Below are 17,227 nucleotides of genomic sequence, written 5' to 3' on the forward strand. Positions count from 1 at the left end.
AAGTATATTACATATCTCTAATGAAACTGAAATGATTGAAACAGTTCCAAGTGAATTGTTTGAAGTTTGAATTGACATAGTTGGGTAGATGCTTGACTGCGAAACTGATGGCGCAGGTTCAATTCCTGCCAATCACAAAATGATTCAAGTTCCAATTGATTTAAGTATTTTTTATATTTACAATCATCATTGATATCCTAAAATAAAGACTATGAGGGATATTCTTAAATATGATAAATAAAGTATACAGCGAGAGGCTATAAGGACAAATTAATAATAAATGTCGAAGGGCAAAATAACAAACGCAGAAAGATACAACTAATTTTGGCTAGTAGAGCAACCTAGCATTAACAGTTGCATCAGCAGCCTTTTATCTGCTAGTCTATATTTATTCCGCAAATATTTGGTCAATCTGCACTTTCAGGTGTGCAAATATTTTTATTTTTTAATCTGTTTTAACTTTAATTTAAAAAGAATTATTTCTTGGAATTCCATACATACATAATAAACATGTTTTCGAATATGATGAATGATGGCCTACTTCGATACATCTCAAAATTCGAAACGTCGCATTAAAATTTTGCTTCGAGACATTTGTGGATATTGAAATTAGTATTAATAGGTCCCGGGTTCGATTCCCAAGGGGGGTAAAATAAATAAGTGATTTTTTCACTGTCATATTTATTCAATATTACCCTGGACTGGTACCTGAAGCGGAGGGCTGATCACATTTCCTTCATGTGTAAAACGATCAAGATAACACTGCGTTTATATGACGCAGTGCCCTATGCACCATTGGGGTGCAGATAAGGGTTTTATTATTATTATTTATATTAATATTTTAGATGATCATTTTTGAAGTCTATTATTTATTTAGTATGTAATGTTTTATATGTACACAGGTTGACCGACATGCGTTTTTAAACGCCACTATCGTAGTAGGGTTAGAAGCATTTTTCATTGAGATTTTATTTTTAAAACATATAATTGTATGTTTTATTGGTGAAATCGATTGAGCTATTCAAAAGAACCCTTAATGTTATAGAATAATATAGTTGTATCTTTTTTTTCTTAATTTTATAATGGTATGAATGTTACATCAAAAATATTTTAGCAGTCAGAATGAAATATATTTATGTAACCATGCAAAATTGGTCAGTCATTTAAATAATTTTTTAACCATTCATAATGGAATAATGAAAAAAAATGATAGTAAAATACATAAAAAAGAGACTGCTTTTCAGAATTGAAACTAAAACCGTATTTTAAAAATTTGCTAGAACATTCTGGTGCATTTATCACGCTTAATCTAAGCGTAAACATGTTTGTGGTGAAAGGAATAATTGTTCATTTGTACAACACTAAAAATAAAATGAAAACAGATTTTTTTAAGTTGAAACTATTTATTGCTGTCTTAATATTACATTATGCATTTACAGGTAGTTTCATGTAACAGATTCAGTGTCAGATAGTGCTGCGGGGAATATAATTAGCCGAAGCACTATTTGACCAGAGATCTGCCCGACTGTACACAAATTTGTTATAAACAATCTACTCTATTTCGTTTGAGGATGTCTAAACATATCGAGAGAATCTGAACCCACATATACATATAAAATTGTTAATGAATTATAATAAAATTGGAAATTGTCAATACTATAAGATTCTGATATGAATACGAACACAGTTTGGTATATAAAATGTCCATGCTATAAATTTTTTTTCTTGTCGAGGGTCCAATTAAACAAATATGTGCGTCAATTAACTATTGAATGTTGGTAATTTACAAAACTAATCTTTTTTGTGGATTTGGACTAAGTTATGAAAAAAGTAAAAAAAAGAGTAGTCAGTGGAAATACATATGTATATATATATATATATAATTATGGTACTTAGTGGTATATTCATTTTACATTGGCAACAATTGAGATTTCGTTGGATGTTTCAAGGTGTTCCGTGGGCACAACTTACGGGAGGTAAATAAGAAAGGTATATCACAAAATACGCTTAAACTCCAAATAAACATTGACCACCATGACGTAACCGATCGTTCATCATACAAGCACCACGGTACTAAACTAAAAATTCATTAAATACGACCGAAAACACATAGGAAATAATATGAAATGCATTAAATTAAGTAGGGGGGAAACTCCTTTTTTTATATATTAATATTAATAAAGAGCCAAAGGACATATCTTATAAACTAACATTGTTATATTTGAACTTTTTATCTAGGTCGCAGTCCCTTAATCGGACAACTGCCAAAATGTACTTATTCGTTTAAATCACTTCTTACAAATTTCTCACACAATTCACTATAGGAAGCGGAGCGTCGGCTAGCCGGGAATGTGGAGGAGTTGGAACGCTATATTACTGACCAGCGCCCGCACGACGCCCGCCTCCGACTGCCATTGACCACATTCATTATACAACAGATTGTTCAATACTTAACATTTCTTTTTTAAATAGGTACTATATCTAGTTTTGTCCGGAGGAAAGGAGCCCTATTAGGCTTCCACGGCTTCCGCGTCGTTGGACTCTTCCGCATCGGGGCTGACCACCTCCTCTTCGGCCAACTTGGCCTTTTTCTCGGGGCTGGTGACTTCCGCTTCGGCGCTGCAAGACTTCCTCTTGATGGAGCACAAGTCTTCTGCAAATACAATACGAAAAATGCTCATTACTCAGTTCCAACTCTGATGTATGGAAGTGAAGCATGGAGTTGGCAAAAGAAGGATCCTTAAAAAAACGTACGTGACATTTGAATTTTGTGGACGTACATTAATATGTGCGTAATTTTAATTGTCCCCCTCCGTAGTGTAATGGTCAGCATGCTCGGCTACCGTTCTGAAGGTCCCGGGTTCGATTAAATCAAATAAATATAAGTGTTTTTTTCACTCTAATATTTATTCAATATTACCCTGGACTGGTACCTGAAGCGGAGGGCTGATCACCTTTCCTGCATGTGTTAACGATCAAGATAAAGCTGCGTTTATATGACGCAGTGCCCTATGCACCAATAGGGTACAGATAAGGGTTAATTTTTTTTTAAAAAATAAATAACTATATCCTTGAGTTATTTTGAGTAGCACGTATTTGGTATTTCTATCCGCTAGCACTGACGGAGGGAGATATTATTTTTAGCATTCGACGATATCATTACGTTATAGGGTGTAAAGGTTGAACATTTTGCCTTTCACATTTTGGTTTACAATGAACGAAAGCGAAACACTGAGTTGGCAAAAGAAGGATGCTAGTAGACTGAATGCAATTGAAATGAGATCCCTCAGACGAATGTGGGGCAAAAGGATCTATGATGGATGTTCGGATAGCGAAATAAGGAAGGACTGTAAAGCTGAAATAAGCATTATAGATAAAATTCAGAAAGGTGTGTTCAGATGATTTGGACATGTGGAACGAATGAGTGATGAAAGAACGGTAAAACAAGTTCATGAGGCGAATGTAGTTGGAAAAAGGAGCAGAGGAAGTCCGAGAAAAACTCGGTATAATCAGGTAAGTCAAATACTTGAAAGCGGTTGGGTCAGGAGTCGAATAGGCAGGTATGTATGAGGAGATGCATGAATGTGGAAGAGGCGAATAATGTTTGCAAAAAAAACAGAGTGGTGTGGTGTTCTATTCTCTTAAGTATTTGACATACATAAAAACGGACGGGTCAGAAGTCGAATAGGCAGGTATGTATGAGGAGATGCATGAATGTGGAAGAGGCAAATAATGTTTGCAAAAACAGAGTGGTGTGGCGTTCTATTCACTCTGCCTACCCCTGCGGAGAAGTGGCGTGATGGTTAGTCAGTTAGTTAGAAACAGACTAACATTCGTACAGGATAAAACGGTTTATATTTTTATGTTCAAAGAAGCGGGTAATGATAAATATTTAAGAATCAGTTTAGATATTGTTTGACAGGTTATGCATAAGATGTGGGAGGGGAACACTGTCAGTGTCCATTCCTTATGTGTTCCACGCAAACATTGGCACGTTGCCAACCGAGTTCGTTAGTGGCAATAAACCGGCGTGAGTGGAAAATTTATCCATCATTCTCAAAATAGTCACCAATATATCACCAGCTGTAGAAATATGATGTCGCCCCAATCAAAATAAATAAAGGTGAATCAGTTTGCCGGATGTTCTTCACGAAAACAAGATGTGGAGGTCCTCACCAAAAAGTTACAATTCCAATATTACACAAAAAATCATTTGAATGCAAATCTGTTCTGTTTACTGTATTCTATCAAAATCTTAATCAAAGTTGCGACAAAATGTGACCGATCCTATGTTAAACCAATTTGAAATCATTAAATTGCACCAAAACGTAACAATTTTACAAGTAGGAATTCCTGGTTAGTTAAAATCATTTATAATGGAAATGTATCATTTTTGTGAGGACCTCCACAGTCTTTCTAAACCAGCACAAATATATTCTTCTTCTAACCCATATCCGCACCCAATGGTGCATAGGGCACTGCATCATATAAATGCAGAAGTTATGATCGTTAACACATGAAGGCAAGGTCATCAATCCTACGCTTCAAGGATCAGTCCAGGGTAATATTAAACAAATATTCTAGTGAAAAATGACATATTTATTTGAATCCCCCTCTGGAAATCGAACCCGGGACCTCCAGTACGGTAGCCAAGCGTGCTGACCATTACACTACGGAGGACAAATATATTGCACACATTTTAACTAGCTTTGATTTTCACAATAAACAAATGTTACATACAAATTTTAAAAAACTTTTTTTGAAGAATCGTAAAAATTATATTTGATTTGTAAAAGATTTTATTTCTCAGAAAAGTAAACAATGATGAACAGCAAATGGATTCCTTGCACAAATGCATTCTTAGAAATACATAGGTACAAATTTTAAATTTAACCAACACTCACAGATTTTATTGAATAAATTTTATTAAACAAATTCCTATCGTTAAATGTTGAGTGTGCATTAAAATATGATAAAATTTCCTAACATTTTTTGTTCATAACATTTCAATTCTCTGGTTCGTAAATATAGAACAAATTAATGCATTAAAAACTATGCGAGTGGACATATCGCTCACTCCTTTCAACAACGTCATAAATCAAAAGACTTGTTTTTTCAGATCGTTTTTAAAGTTTAAAAACATAATAAAATGTACTAAAAATAATTATATATCAAGCCGCTTATTGGACTTTTTACTGTGCAACAGATCTTTTTAGGTAAAACCTGAATGTTTTTTCCATTTTAAAAATATTTAGTATATTTAAAAAAAAATTAACAATACTTTATCTATGCAAAAACAACACTTTCTGCCCTGTAGCGGGTTAATATTAAGTTAAAAATATGCCGCTTTTGCTGGGATATAGTATATTTTCTGGGCATTCCGAAAACACGCACAACTGAAAATTGACGATTTTTGAAATATAAAGTTGTTGAAAGGAGTGAGCGATATGGTACATTGGGGCATCTTTTTGTCTTATTATAATATTTTTTTATTCAACACATATCAACCAAAATCCAATAGGTCATGTGCAAAGCACGACTAAAAGTCATCCTAGGGGGCCGTTTTTCCAACATTCTGTTTTGAATGTTCATCCCAAAGATAATAATAAATATAATATGTTTTAAATAGTGTCATAATAAATATAATATGTTTCAAATAGTGTCATAATAAATATAATATGTTTTAAATAGTGTCAGTATTTTGGATATTTTAAATATGTAGTGTCATTTTTGTAGAATACTAACTCAACGGCCCGAGAGATATTTTTAGATAGATATATGATATATATGCTTATCGTAAAAAAATGTTTACACAGGTGACAAATATTTTACACATTAGGGTGAATTTGAAAAAAATCATAAATATGTATTCACATCCACAATAATCCCATCCTGAATGATCCGAATTGCTAAAATAACCAAATATTTCATTATAACTTGTAAATTTATAGTGGTTTTTCACTGGTCACCTTTATATTCAATGTATCCGAACATTTACTGAAGTACATAATTAGAACGCTCGAGTATTATCTTCGAGGTCCCGGGTTCAATTCCCAGGAAGACACAAATCAATATTAGCATTGGTTATTAAGATATAAGTAAAGTATAAGGATGCTAGTTTTTGAAGGACAGTTCAAGGACATATTTCAATCTTTTGTTTCTGTACTCATTTCACAAAACTGAAACATTCCTGTTTAATATGTTGTAATGGTCAGCACGCTCGGCTACCGTTCTGGAGGTCCCGGGTTCGATTCCCAAGGGGGGTAAAATAAATATTAGTGATTTTTTCACTGTCATATTTATTCAATATTACCCTGGACTGGTACCCGAAGCGGAGGGCTGATCACCTTTCCTTCATGTGTAAACGATCAAGATAACACTGCGTTTATATGACGCAGTGCCCTATGCACCATTGGGGTGCGGATAAGGGTTTATTTTAATATGTTATTACTCTGAATAAAGATCCCTGAAGCATAATACAAAACTGATCAACTTGCCTCAATAATAATTCGTTATATGTGGCACTATTAAATCAATCTATGTTGAAATTTTTTTTTTCAATAGATTCCGCAGTCACATTGAGATAATATCTATTCATTTAAGATTTGACTTTTCCCTGGTAGTAATAAGAATAAATTTGGATAATTTATAAAGTGCCATTTTCGTAAAATACTACCTCAAGGGCGCTTTACGTACCACAATTTATTAAAATCAATACCTTACAAACCAAGAGCGCAACTCTTGAATATAAGTTTCACATACGTTGTTTGATGATATTGAATGCACCAAAACATTTCTCAAAATAGTGGTATTAACCATGTAAAAGTAAAAATTACATTAAATTTTTTAATATTTCATCTTTACAGTATCAAAATACAGGTGAAGGACCGTTCAATGTTGTTGGGTCCACAATAGCAAAGGCACGCATGCCAAATGTTGCCATTGGTTGCAATCCGGCTAGATATGACCCACATCAACTGCAAAAATGTGTTCAGACACAAGTACTGTATTCAGATCGGTGATTTTGATCATTACTAACCAGCTTCGGCTGTCTCCGCATGTCATTAATCGGTTAGTCACTGGCCCTTGGTCACCCGAGATCACTAATCATCTAACTAAGACAGCAAAAACGACAATCTAGCATTCACGGAACCCTTCTTACATATACAAGTCACTTGCACGGACAAATGATAATTACCTAAACGGAAGAAAACGAGTTTTATAATGAATCCTGTAATATCAAGGCAGGTTTGTTGCCTTTTTTTTGCAAATAAACAATCATATAATAAATAATAAGTTTATTACTTACTTATAACCCTTATCTGCACCCAATGGTGTATAGGGTACTGCATCGATTTGACGCAGTGTTATCTTGATCATTACTTACACGAAGGCAAGGTGATCACTCTTGCGCTTCAGGAACCAGTCCAGGGTAATATTAAATAAATATTACAGTGTAAAATCACTAATATTAATTTTCACCCCCCCCCCGGGAATCGAACCCGGGACCTCCAGCATGGTAGCGAAACACGCTGACCATTACACCACGGAGACGGACTATTATCCAAATAATAAGTAGGTCCAATTAACTCTTTATTTACCTTTTGAGTCGCCATTCTCCTTGACCTCCTCGTCTTTGGCACCGTCACCATTCTCTTTGGGGGCGTCTTCCTTCCCCACTCCGTTGCCGCTGCCGTTCTCCGCCTTAGGCTCCTCCTCAGCAGGAGCGCTCTTCCCGTTGGTCTCCTTCACGGGGGACTCCTTGACGGAAGATGACACCACCTCCTTCTCCACGCAGACGGGAGCGACTTCGCTGCAAAGCCGACGTAACAACATTGTCAAATTACAAGTTACAAATTACGAAAGGGGTAGAGGATTGTTGGGTAATATATCTAAAATAAAACAAGGTTCTTGTTGGATTGAATTCTACATTTATTTATGTATATCTTAATACGTGACGCGTTTCGTCTTCTAAAGACATTATCAAACACTGACAGTGTACATTACCCAACAATTCAATATGGAATTCTACCAACTGTCTGCAGTTACAATAAATAAGGGGTAGAGGAATTAGAAAGACATTAAAATGAGATATCTACTTCTTCCGACCCTTATCTGGACACAACGGTACATAGGGCACTGCATCGTATTGACGGAGTGTTATCTCGATCGTTACTTACATGAACGCAAGGTGATCACTCATGCGCTCCAGGGACCAGTCCAGGGTAATATTAAATAAATATTAGTGTGAAATCACTAATATTTATTTTCACCCCCTGGGAATCGAACCCGGGACCTCCAGCACGGTAGCTAAACACGCTAACCATTACACCACAGAGGCGGACATAAAAATGAGATATCAGTCACATTTAAAATAGAATTATAGATTTTCCGGAATGCAGAATTGGGAAAAAAAATAATAAATACATAGCTAATTAAGATTAAAATTTATAAGAAAAAAGTGAATATTTAAATCGACATTTTTTATTGCACAAATTTAGTCACTGTTGTGTAATAATAAGTACATAAAAATTAGATACTTTTATTCTTATACATACTTAATTTTCATAAGCAAGTCTTTTCAATAGGAAAATTTCCATTAATTATTTGCTTTTAATTAACCTATGTGGCATTGCTATCATTAACATGAATTAGTTAATCGGTAGTTGTGATATTAAATTATTCTATTACTATTCCATTAATCCATAATTAAATTAAAATTGCCGCCGAATTGGTTAAGATATCTATTTCAGTTTATAGACGCGTTTTTTGGGGCAGTAAGACGATACAGGTGTTTTTATTTGAAAAAGTCGGACGTCGAACTAACTTGTATTCGAGCGGGAATTCAAACACCCAAAGTTTATAATAAGCCGCGTATTTATTTTCAGGTCAAAAAATAGTGTGGATATTTCATTGTAATAGTATAGATTTTTCGTACGAATTTGTTTGCTAATAATAAAAATAAGGGATATAATATGGAGATTCTTGCTGACTAATCGCGAGTGTCCCAGAGGTCGACAGACAACAATATTATTCAAAGTGTAACGGGAGTTTTAAATCCTATTACTTTTACTAGTTAAATACATGCAGCGATATTTCTTATCAAAATCACTATTTATTACCCTCATAACTTAGCGGTTTACCTTTTAAATGGACATAAAAATAAGGTAGAAACCGTGTAATACGAAAATATGATAAGGACCAATAATGCGCGCGCAGAAAGGAACGGCGGTTTCTTTTCAAAGGAAATAATCGTGTCGCGACAGTGGCTCCAACCACGCCGGCCGCCATTTTACCAAACTACCGGTGAGCGGCACAATTTGGTCAGATACTCAATAAATGCGCAAATGACTAATCAATCTTAAAACATAATTAATATGCTTAACACTTTAATTAGAAGCAATTATATATAATATCCGAAGACAAAACTCAATAAAATCACTAATTTAAAAAAGCCGGATACGACTGACAGGAGGCGATTTTCCCGCGTGGTTTCAATTCACTATATCTCATTCCGTGAGACACCAAAATTAACAATTATAATACGTGTAATAAAACACATTGCATATTTCAAAAATATTAATGTATAAACTACCGTACTTTAGCCACTTGAACAGAGAAAACTAACAACATTTCTTAAAAGGAAGCCATTTTGACTCATTGGTTGACCGCCAAAAATTCGTTTTGAACAAAGTTTGATATATTAAAGTTTTAAACTAATTATAATTGTAATGAATGAACTTACTTGGACTCAACATCGGCCATTTTTAGATTGGTGGTTTTAGTAAGCACAAACTGCTGAAAATGAAAGTAAATGCGAGGAGAACGCACGGACGAAACACAACTGCCGGCAACTGACGAACGAATGAAAGAGGAAATCTAGGATACCGCTCTTCTGTCGACCAATACGACGTTTCGTGCGAAGCTTAAAGTAAGATCAGAGCAGTGCGGCGTATACTTTCTGTATTTGAACGTGCGGAAAAAAGAGATGGACAAACGCTTCAACATGAATGCTTCGACAGGAACTAATGCCGGCTTCCCGCGCTACAAGAAGCAGATGTCGCTCGTCGGCTCGTGTTCTAGAAAATGCTCGATGACACCTTTTAAAAACATTAAATCCTTACAATTTATTTAATATAATTACACTGTTTCCCGCCCGTAAATACATAAGGGTAAAATTAATCATCCAAAGCTTTAACTCGAAGATACAAATGTTTTTAGGCCCACCTGTAGAAACTTTTATGACTCGTTTTTTAACTCTAATAATGAAATTACCATGCATCAGAGGATTTTCGTATATATTTGTACAATATATGTATATTCTAAAACAAATTCTCAACATAATGAGATTCGGCAACACGCTTAGCTAACGGTAATTTCCTCAACAATCTTTCATACCGGGTGGCCAAGATTATTTATGAAAAAATATATGTAAATAGTATACAGTATATGGTATATAAACGAATGAGTATTATACCAGTGAATACTTTTTTCGGTATAAATCAAATCAAAGGTAGATATTTAAAAGTCCTGAAATATTTCATGAACGGAAAATAATGCATGCGATTTTAATGTCAATTAGTTGTGCAAATACAATTCAATCATTTAGAAAAAAATCCCATTGTACACAAATTATTGTAAAATATATGTAGGTAGCTAAGTATCTTCAATAAAAATACAACAATAATGAGTGTTAGTAGGTATGTAATATAACGTATAGTCAACGTATAAAAACGTATAATCACATTGTAAGATATATGTGGATAGTGTATTTACAATGTTGTACACATGCACATTTGTAAAAAAAGTATGTTTAAATGTGTATAAAAATACATACGTATACACACCTACCAATGCTTGGTACCTACATAGAAAGCTCACGAAATACAGATATACATACATACAAGGTATATAGAACTGCGCATCGTGTCTGACAGAAGATCAATATGTGCGTAGGTACGTTGGTGTTAGTGTTGGTGTTGGTTTAACCCAGAAGGAAATGTCGAATTTGAAAATGGAAAATTGATGTTTCACGAAGTGCGTAATGCAAAATAATGGCGGCGATTAAAAAACCGCAGACGTCAAAAGAGATTACTTTTATTATAATGTATTTTAATAAAAAATAGTGAAACATTGTCTCAAATAAATGTATATTTGTGTACATATTCAATAACAAACTTCGTGAAACATTTTTCCTTAAAACAGGCGTTTTTATGTATACTCTAATAAGTTTCAACAATAGTATTATTGTTACGAACAATCACTTTAGCACTCGATCGTATTTGGTTTATTATCAAATCGAGGACTACCGTCAATCTTAAGTGCAAAAATTCAATTTACAGGAGAAGGCATATCTTGGAACGTGTCGCTGCCCGATTTTGGGTCCAAGAAAAAAGTATTTGAATTAAATGAAATTATTTGTAATTAACTGCATTTATTATTAGTAGAACTAAAAAGATAATGAAATACATATTGTAAATTTATACGCAACAATGGATCATTATCAGACGGGAGGAATTTCTAATTTAACATACTCAACCTATAAAGGATTGTATTAGACTCGTTTTGTGTTTATAACAGCCGATATAATCAATATTTTCATTCATCATTTTATTGTGGAAAATTCGCCTTCGTAAATACGTTATTTTCTTAAGTTGGTAATGACGTCACAGAAACGATGGACTTATTTTAATATTGGTAACATTGCTAAATTATTGGTGGCTCTATTTGTTGTCTATGGTCCACCCTCCCACCCCCTCTCACCTCATATTTGTATAACACAAATGGTAGTGCAGTGGTAAACAAATAATCCACGCTACTACTATTACAGCTCTATAAACCATAGACAATAAACCATATGACGTCATACAAAGTTCGATGACGAAAATTGGACGACGTATGCGAAAAAAATATCTAAAGTTTAAACCTTAATATCTCCCTCAGTTCTCTACAGATTTCAATAATAATGTTATCGATAGTCTTGTGATTTTTCATATTAATTTATTAGCCAATAAACCAACATCGTGACAAAAATCTATTATCCGTTTGTGACTTAACGATAGTATACGTAATACGTATGATAGGTGGAAATGTTACAAAGAAAGTAATTTTTCCTATCCGTACCATTGGCTAGTACTATTATCCATACATATATGAGTACTTATTTTATACATTCTTTCGAAAATTTCAAACAAACACGATTCAGGTTATTCAAACGCAACTGGAGATATGGCCAGTCTGGAAAAATTGTTAGGGCCGCCGCTGGATTTATAAAGTTGGCAGATGAACCGAAGTTCCGAAAATTATTATACCACAGCACTCAAAGCTTGACGCCACACGATATCTTCGTGAAGTCATTCATACCTTTACATACGTACATCGCATTCCCCACATTCGCACGTTTCAAGTTCATACCTACAGATGTAGATACAATATACAATACATACTGTACCTACGCCGATACTTTTTACAAAGGGTATTTACATAAATTATTACTTTATATTATTTTAAAATAAAGCAACAAAGAACGCCATAACTGCATTATACATATATTTTAAACGTTGCTAGATTTATTTTGTAGTACTGATAGATATTTGGATAGTATGCATACTTAAATTTTATTTAATGTATTTTAAAACAAACACAGATTTTTTTGAGTCTATTTTATGGCATTTTCAAACGAATGGACATTCGTTTGAAAATGCCATAACTAGGCGAAACAATTGTCACAATATTAATTTTTGTGTGTGTGTGTGTTTTTTTATAAATAAAATACAACTTAGTAGACTCAAATAATCTGTGTTTGATTTAAAAGACATAAATTAAAATGGAGGTCTACAAATTAAACGCAAAATCAATAAATAAAATGTATTTTATTTAAACGACATTATATCTTGGGCACGCCTTTTTTAAAATCAATTAAAAATACTTGATAAATGAGTAATTTCTATTTCTCATTTTGGGACATGAAAAGAAAATAAAAAAATTCAAGTAAAATTTGATTCTTTAAATTTTACCTGGGTTTAAAAAAAAAAGTTTCGGGCTATTGATAACTTGGCTTTAATCTTTTTTCTCTTTAAAAAGAACAGCTGATTTAAAGTATCATAAATGAGTAGGTATCAATTGAGTAGGCCACTTTCAAACTACGTTATGTCAAAAAAAAATTTAGCCAATGGCGCCAATCGGTAGAAAATTAAAAATATTAACATTCATATTTAACATAATCTGCCAAAACTCGTTAAGTTAGGAATAAAATGGAATAGAAAAATCAATACTCTTGCATAACTCGGTATGTCGATCAACAGTTCACTTTCAAAAATCTCTCAAAAAAACTCAAATTGGTAGAAGATTTAAGGTGCCTAGAATTTTCACTCATGAATTACATGAAATTATAGTAACTTTAAACATAAAGAGTAAATCCACTCACAAGTAGGCATAGGCTATCAAACTTATAAAGTTGAAGCCTGAGTAGGGACATGATAAACGGTGTTGCATAAGCCGTAGCTAGATTTCAGAGTCACTTGGACGTTAGGTAATTAAAAAAAAAAAAAAGGCCCAGTATTCGTTAAGTCGCTTCATTCGCTTGGCGACCACCAGAGAGGTCACATGTCTGCTCACGCCCGATTTAAAAAAAAAACGTGTATTGGATTTTTTGTTTTGTTTTTTAGAATATATTATTATTATACCACATACAGGAAAAATATATATATATATATATATATATATATATATATATATATATATATATATATATATATATATATATATATATATATATATATATATATATATATATATATATATATATATATTAAACTCTTTTCTTTTCAAAACCATACAATTATTCCGAAGAAAAATTTATTTTTTCAATGCAAAAACGGTGTTTTTCAATGCCAAAAAAAATTGCGTCAAATGTTACCTGGATTTAGAGAAAATTAAGTTGTGAGTAACGTATGTTGGGCCTTAATCTTCTACCGATTTCTATCTTTGGCTAAAAAAAAAATAATCTTTTTTTTAACATAACGTGGTTTGCAAGTGGACTTCTCAAATGTTTACATTCAATGAAATCACGACTTGTTGATGAATAGTATCCCCATCAAGAATTACTGACGATTCGTGCCTCTAACGTGTAGAGAAAGAGAACTCGCGTGCCTTGAGGCATAAACTTTTGTTTTATTTATGTTACATACTCCATTTATTTATTATACACACACTTTCTACTCGTAACCTTTTATGTAAACGACACTTAAAAAAAATCATATCTTGTTGCTCCAAATTGATAAACCTTAACAAAAACATATATCGCTCACTCCTTTCAAGAACGTCATAAATCAAAAAACGTCAATTTTCAGTTGTGCATGTTTTTGGAATGCCCAGAAAATGTACCATATCCCAGCAAAAGCGGCATATTTTTAACTTAATATTTACCCGCTACAGGGCAGAAAGTGTTGTTTATGCATTTTGAAGAAAATGTATTGTTTAATTATTTTTTTTAAATATATTAAATATTTTTCAAATGGAGAAAAAACCTTCAGGTTTTACCTAAAAAGATCTGTTGCACAGTAAAAAGTTCAAAAAGTGGCTTGATATTTATTTTTAATAAATTGTATTATATTTTTAAACTTTAAAAACGTTCTACTGAAAAATAAAGTTTTTTGATTTATGACGTTCTTGAAAAGAGTGAGCGATATGTAACAATGTTCTCAATATTATTAATATTTAAAGCATTTACTCGTCAGGACAATCACTACTTAGTTATCATGCAATAATAAACAATAGCCTCGGCTCGTAACGCATGTCTGTGGTGAAAACTTTAGTGCATGTTGGTCTTCGGGTCGACCGAAAATCGCAAATGTTAAACATTTTGTGTAGTTTAAAGTGTGTAAATGGTGCTATGGTGCTGAAGGGTGGTATTGTTTGCATGCTGTAGTAGTGATTGTCCTGACGAAGAGAGGGGTACGTCTCGAAACCGGTAGACATAAAAATCTCGGTGAGTAGTTATATACTACTATTATTAACATTTAAAAAAATTAATAAGTATTTAAGTATGTAACAAATTTATGAGGCGAATGTGTTTGATAATAGAAGCAGAGAAATACCGAAAACTTGGCATGATAAAGAGTTTCAAATACTTGAAAGAAGTCAGGTCAGGAACAGGAATAATTGACGGGAACGTTTGAGGAGATGCATGAATGTGGAAGAGGCGAATATTGAAAAATAAACTTTTAATAACTCTTTTCTTTTCAAAACCATTAATTTATTTCTGAGAAAAACTCATTTTTTCAACACGAAAACGATGTTTTAAGCAAAAAACTCAATGACGTAAAATGCTACCTGGTTTAAAGAAAATGAAGTTGCGATTTATCGTACCTATCTTTGTCCTTTGCTGTGTGGAACAGCTACCACATTCCGGAACCATCCAGTTCCTCAATTATGACACTCTTCCTACTTATTGCTTCCTTTCCACCTTCCTTGGATCATAATCCAATAGGAAACCCAAAGTAATGAGTAGGCATTACTTTGGGTTTCTGTGTGCGACCGAAATACTGAGTTTTTAGTTTTGAAACGGATATTATGAGCTTCCGGTCTTTGTGTTCCGTTCGATATCCGGCTTGTCCATGATATTCGGAGTATTTTGAAGCAACACATTTCAAAGGCCTGGATTTTGTTCATCATGGAGGTGATCAGGGTTCAAGTCTCGCGCCCATACACGAACCACACAACATTTGAGGACACCAAGCCGAATCCTTAGTGACAGATGACGACAATATAAAATACTCCTAAGTTTTAAAAAGGGCCCCCTTGCATTATTTATGAGCACCATAAATATATATGGATTTCAGGATATTTTTCAATAATTTTGCATGGTTAATTTACGACTGTAAATAAGTTAGAACGTGGATAACGAGAGATTATATAGGTACTATATGTAATATTTTTAATTTAAATTTTACTTGGTGAATACCACTTTTTATTTAAATCTTTTTTGAAATCTATTAAATTTAAAAAAAATATAGATATTTACATACCACAAAGTGACTGCTGAATTAATTAATTAAATTAGCTACTATGTTTACATGACAACGCATGAAGGTTTCAGTCGGTAGCACTTAATAAAGAATTTCAAATCATCATTTTGTTCCCTTCATCACTGCAATATATTGAGGATTGCCTTTTTCAATGTATGTATTTTATTGAGTAGGTACTAATACAGAGCAATGCCTTCTGAACTCGCAATAGACAACCGCTCCGTAATATATGGGAAGATTGCCGTGTGAAGCTGTGCTTTTATGTTAAATAACCGTTTCGTGATTCACAACGGGATAGCGAACAAGTAGAGTACGGTGAACTGCGAACGAACATTAAGATTGGATTAAACCTTAAGTAGGTGCTCAAACGAAAATTGAACCGAAAAATGCTAATTAGTCGTATCTCCGTTTTTCGGGGTAAACGTTCCTTGACACGAATTTACCATTTTAGGAAAAATCTGTGAGAAACAACTTTCCACAGCAACTATTTTTTTTTGCATTTCTGTGTCTGATATTTTTGTAGGTTTCTGTAAAATGACATACATTCATTCGCGAGTAAATAAAAAAATAAACTATGGTAATGATGTAGGTAGCGTATTTTTCAATTAACACTGACATAAGTTAACACGTTTTAAAATAAACTGCGAATCTAAAACTTCATTTCATTAATTGATCCGGCAGTAACTTTGTGCTAAAATCTATTCATTTTTAATGTAAGTTTTACTTGATAAATACCACTATTTATTAAAATCTATTGTGACACGTGCTTCGATTCATTCCGCGTTATTTTAAAACATCATACCTACCTTACTTTTAAATGTTTTTTCAACTGGTATATAATATTATTGTATTTTTATTCTCTCAATTGGTATAATTCATAATATTTTACAGTACAATTGTTTGTCATTTGCATGTATGCCTCATTACATATATCATTACTAATGTATAGCGTGAAGTTCTCAAGCTTGATTTATTGGGGGGGGGGGTAAAAATAAATATCAGCGATTTTGGGATATCGCATTCTATTTCTTCCACCAATCCCTTAGAAAAAACAATGTGATCAATGTTATCTGTTTTATATAAATGATATTAATCAATAATATGCAATCTAAATTGATCAACGTTCAAAAGTATCAAAATTGTAAAATTGAGGTAAATGCAATAACGCGGTTAAATTCATTAGCGTTTATAATGTGAAT

The 17,227-nt window shown here is 33.1% G+C and overlaps 1 protein-coding gene across 1 annotated transcript; it reads right to left on the reverse strand.

The window, feature by feature from the left end:
• Positions 1-1,383: 1,383 nt before the first annotated feature.
• LOC148304483 (uncharacterized) lies at positions 1,384-9,868 on the reverse strand. Its single transcript, XM_088268197.1, has 3 exons — positions 9,746-9,868; positions 7,602-7,813; positions 1,384-2,653 (listed from the first exon to the last, which is right to left on the reverse strand). Exons 1-3 carry the CDS (start codon positions 9,763-9,765, stop codon positions 2,511-2,513), a joined length of 375 nt encoding a protein of 124 aa, XP_088124323.1. The 5' UTR covers positions 9,766-9,868; the 3' UTR covers positions 1,384-2,510.
• Positions 9,869-17,227: the final 7,359 nt, after the last annotated feature.

The sequence above is a fragment of the Brachycentrus maculatus genome, unplaced genomic scaffold (genome assembly GCF_059751285.1).
Source record: "Brachycentrus maculatus isolate JH-2025_06_01 unplaced genomic scaffold, ASM5975128v1 h1tg000315l, whole genome shotgun sequence".
NCBI classification, from domain to species: Eukaryota; Metazoa; Arthropoda; class Insecta; order Trichoptera; family Brachycentridae; genus Brachycentrus; species Brachycentrus maculatus.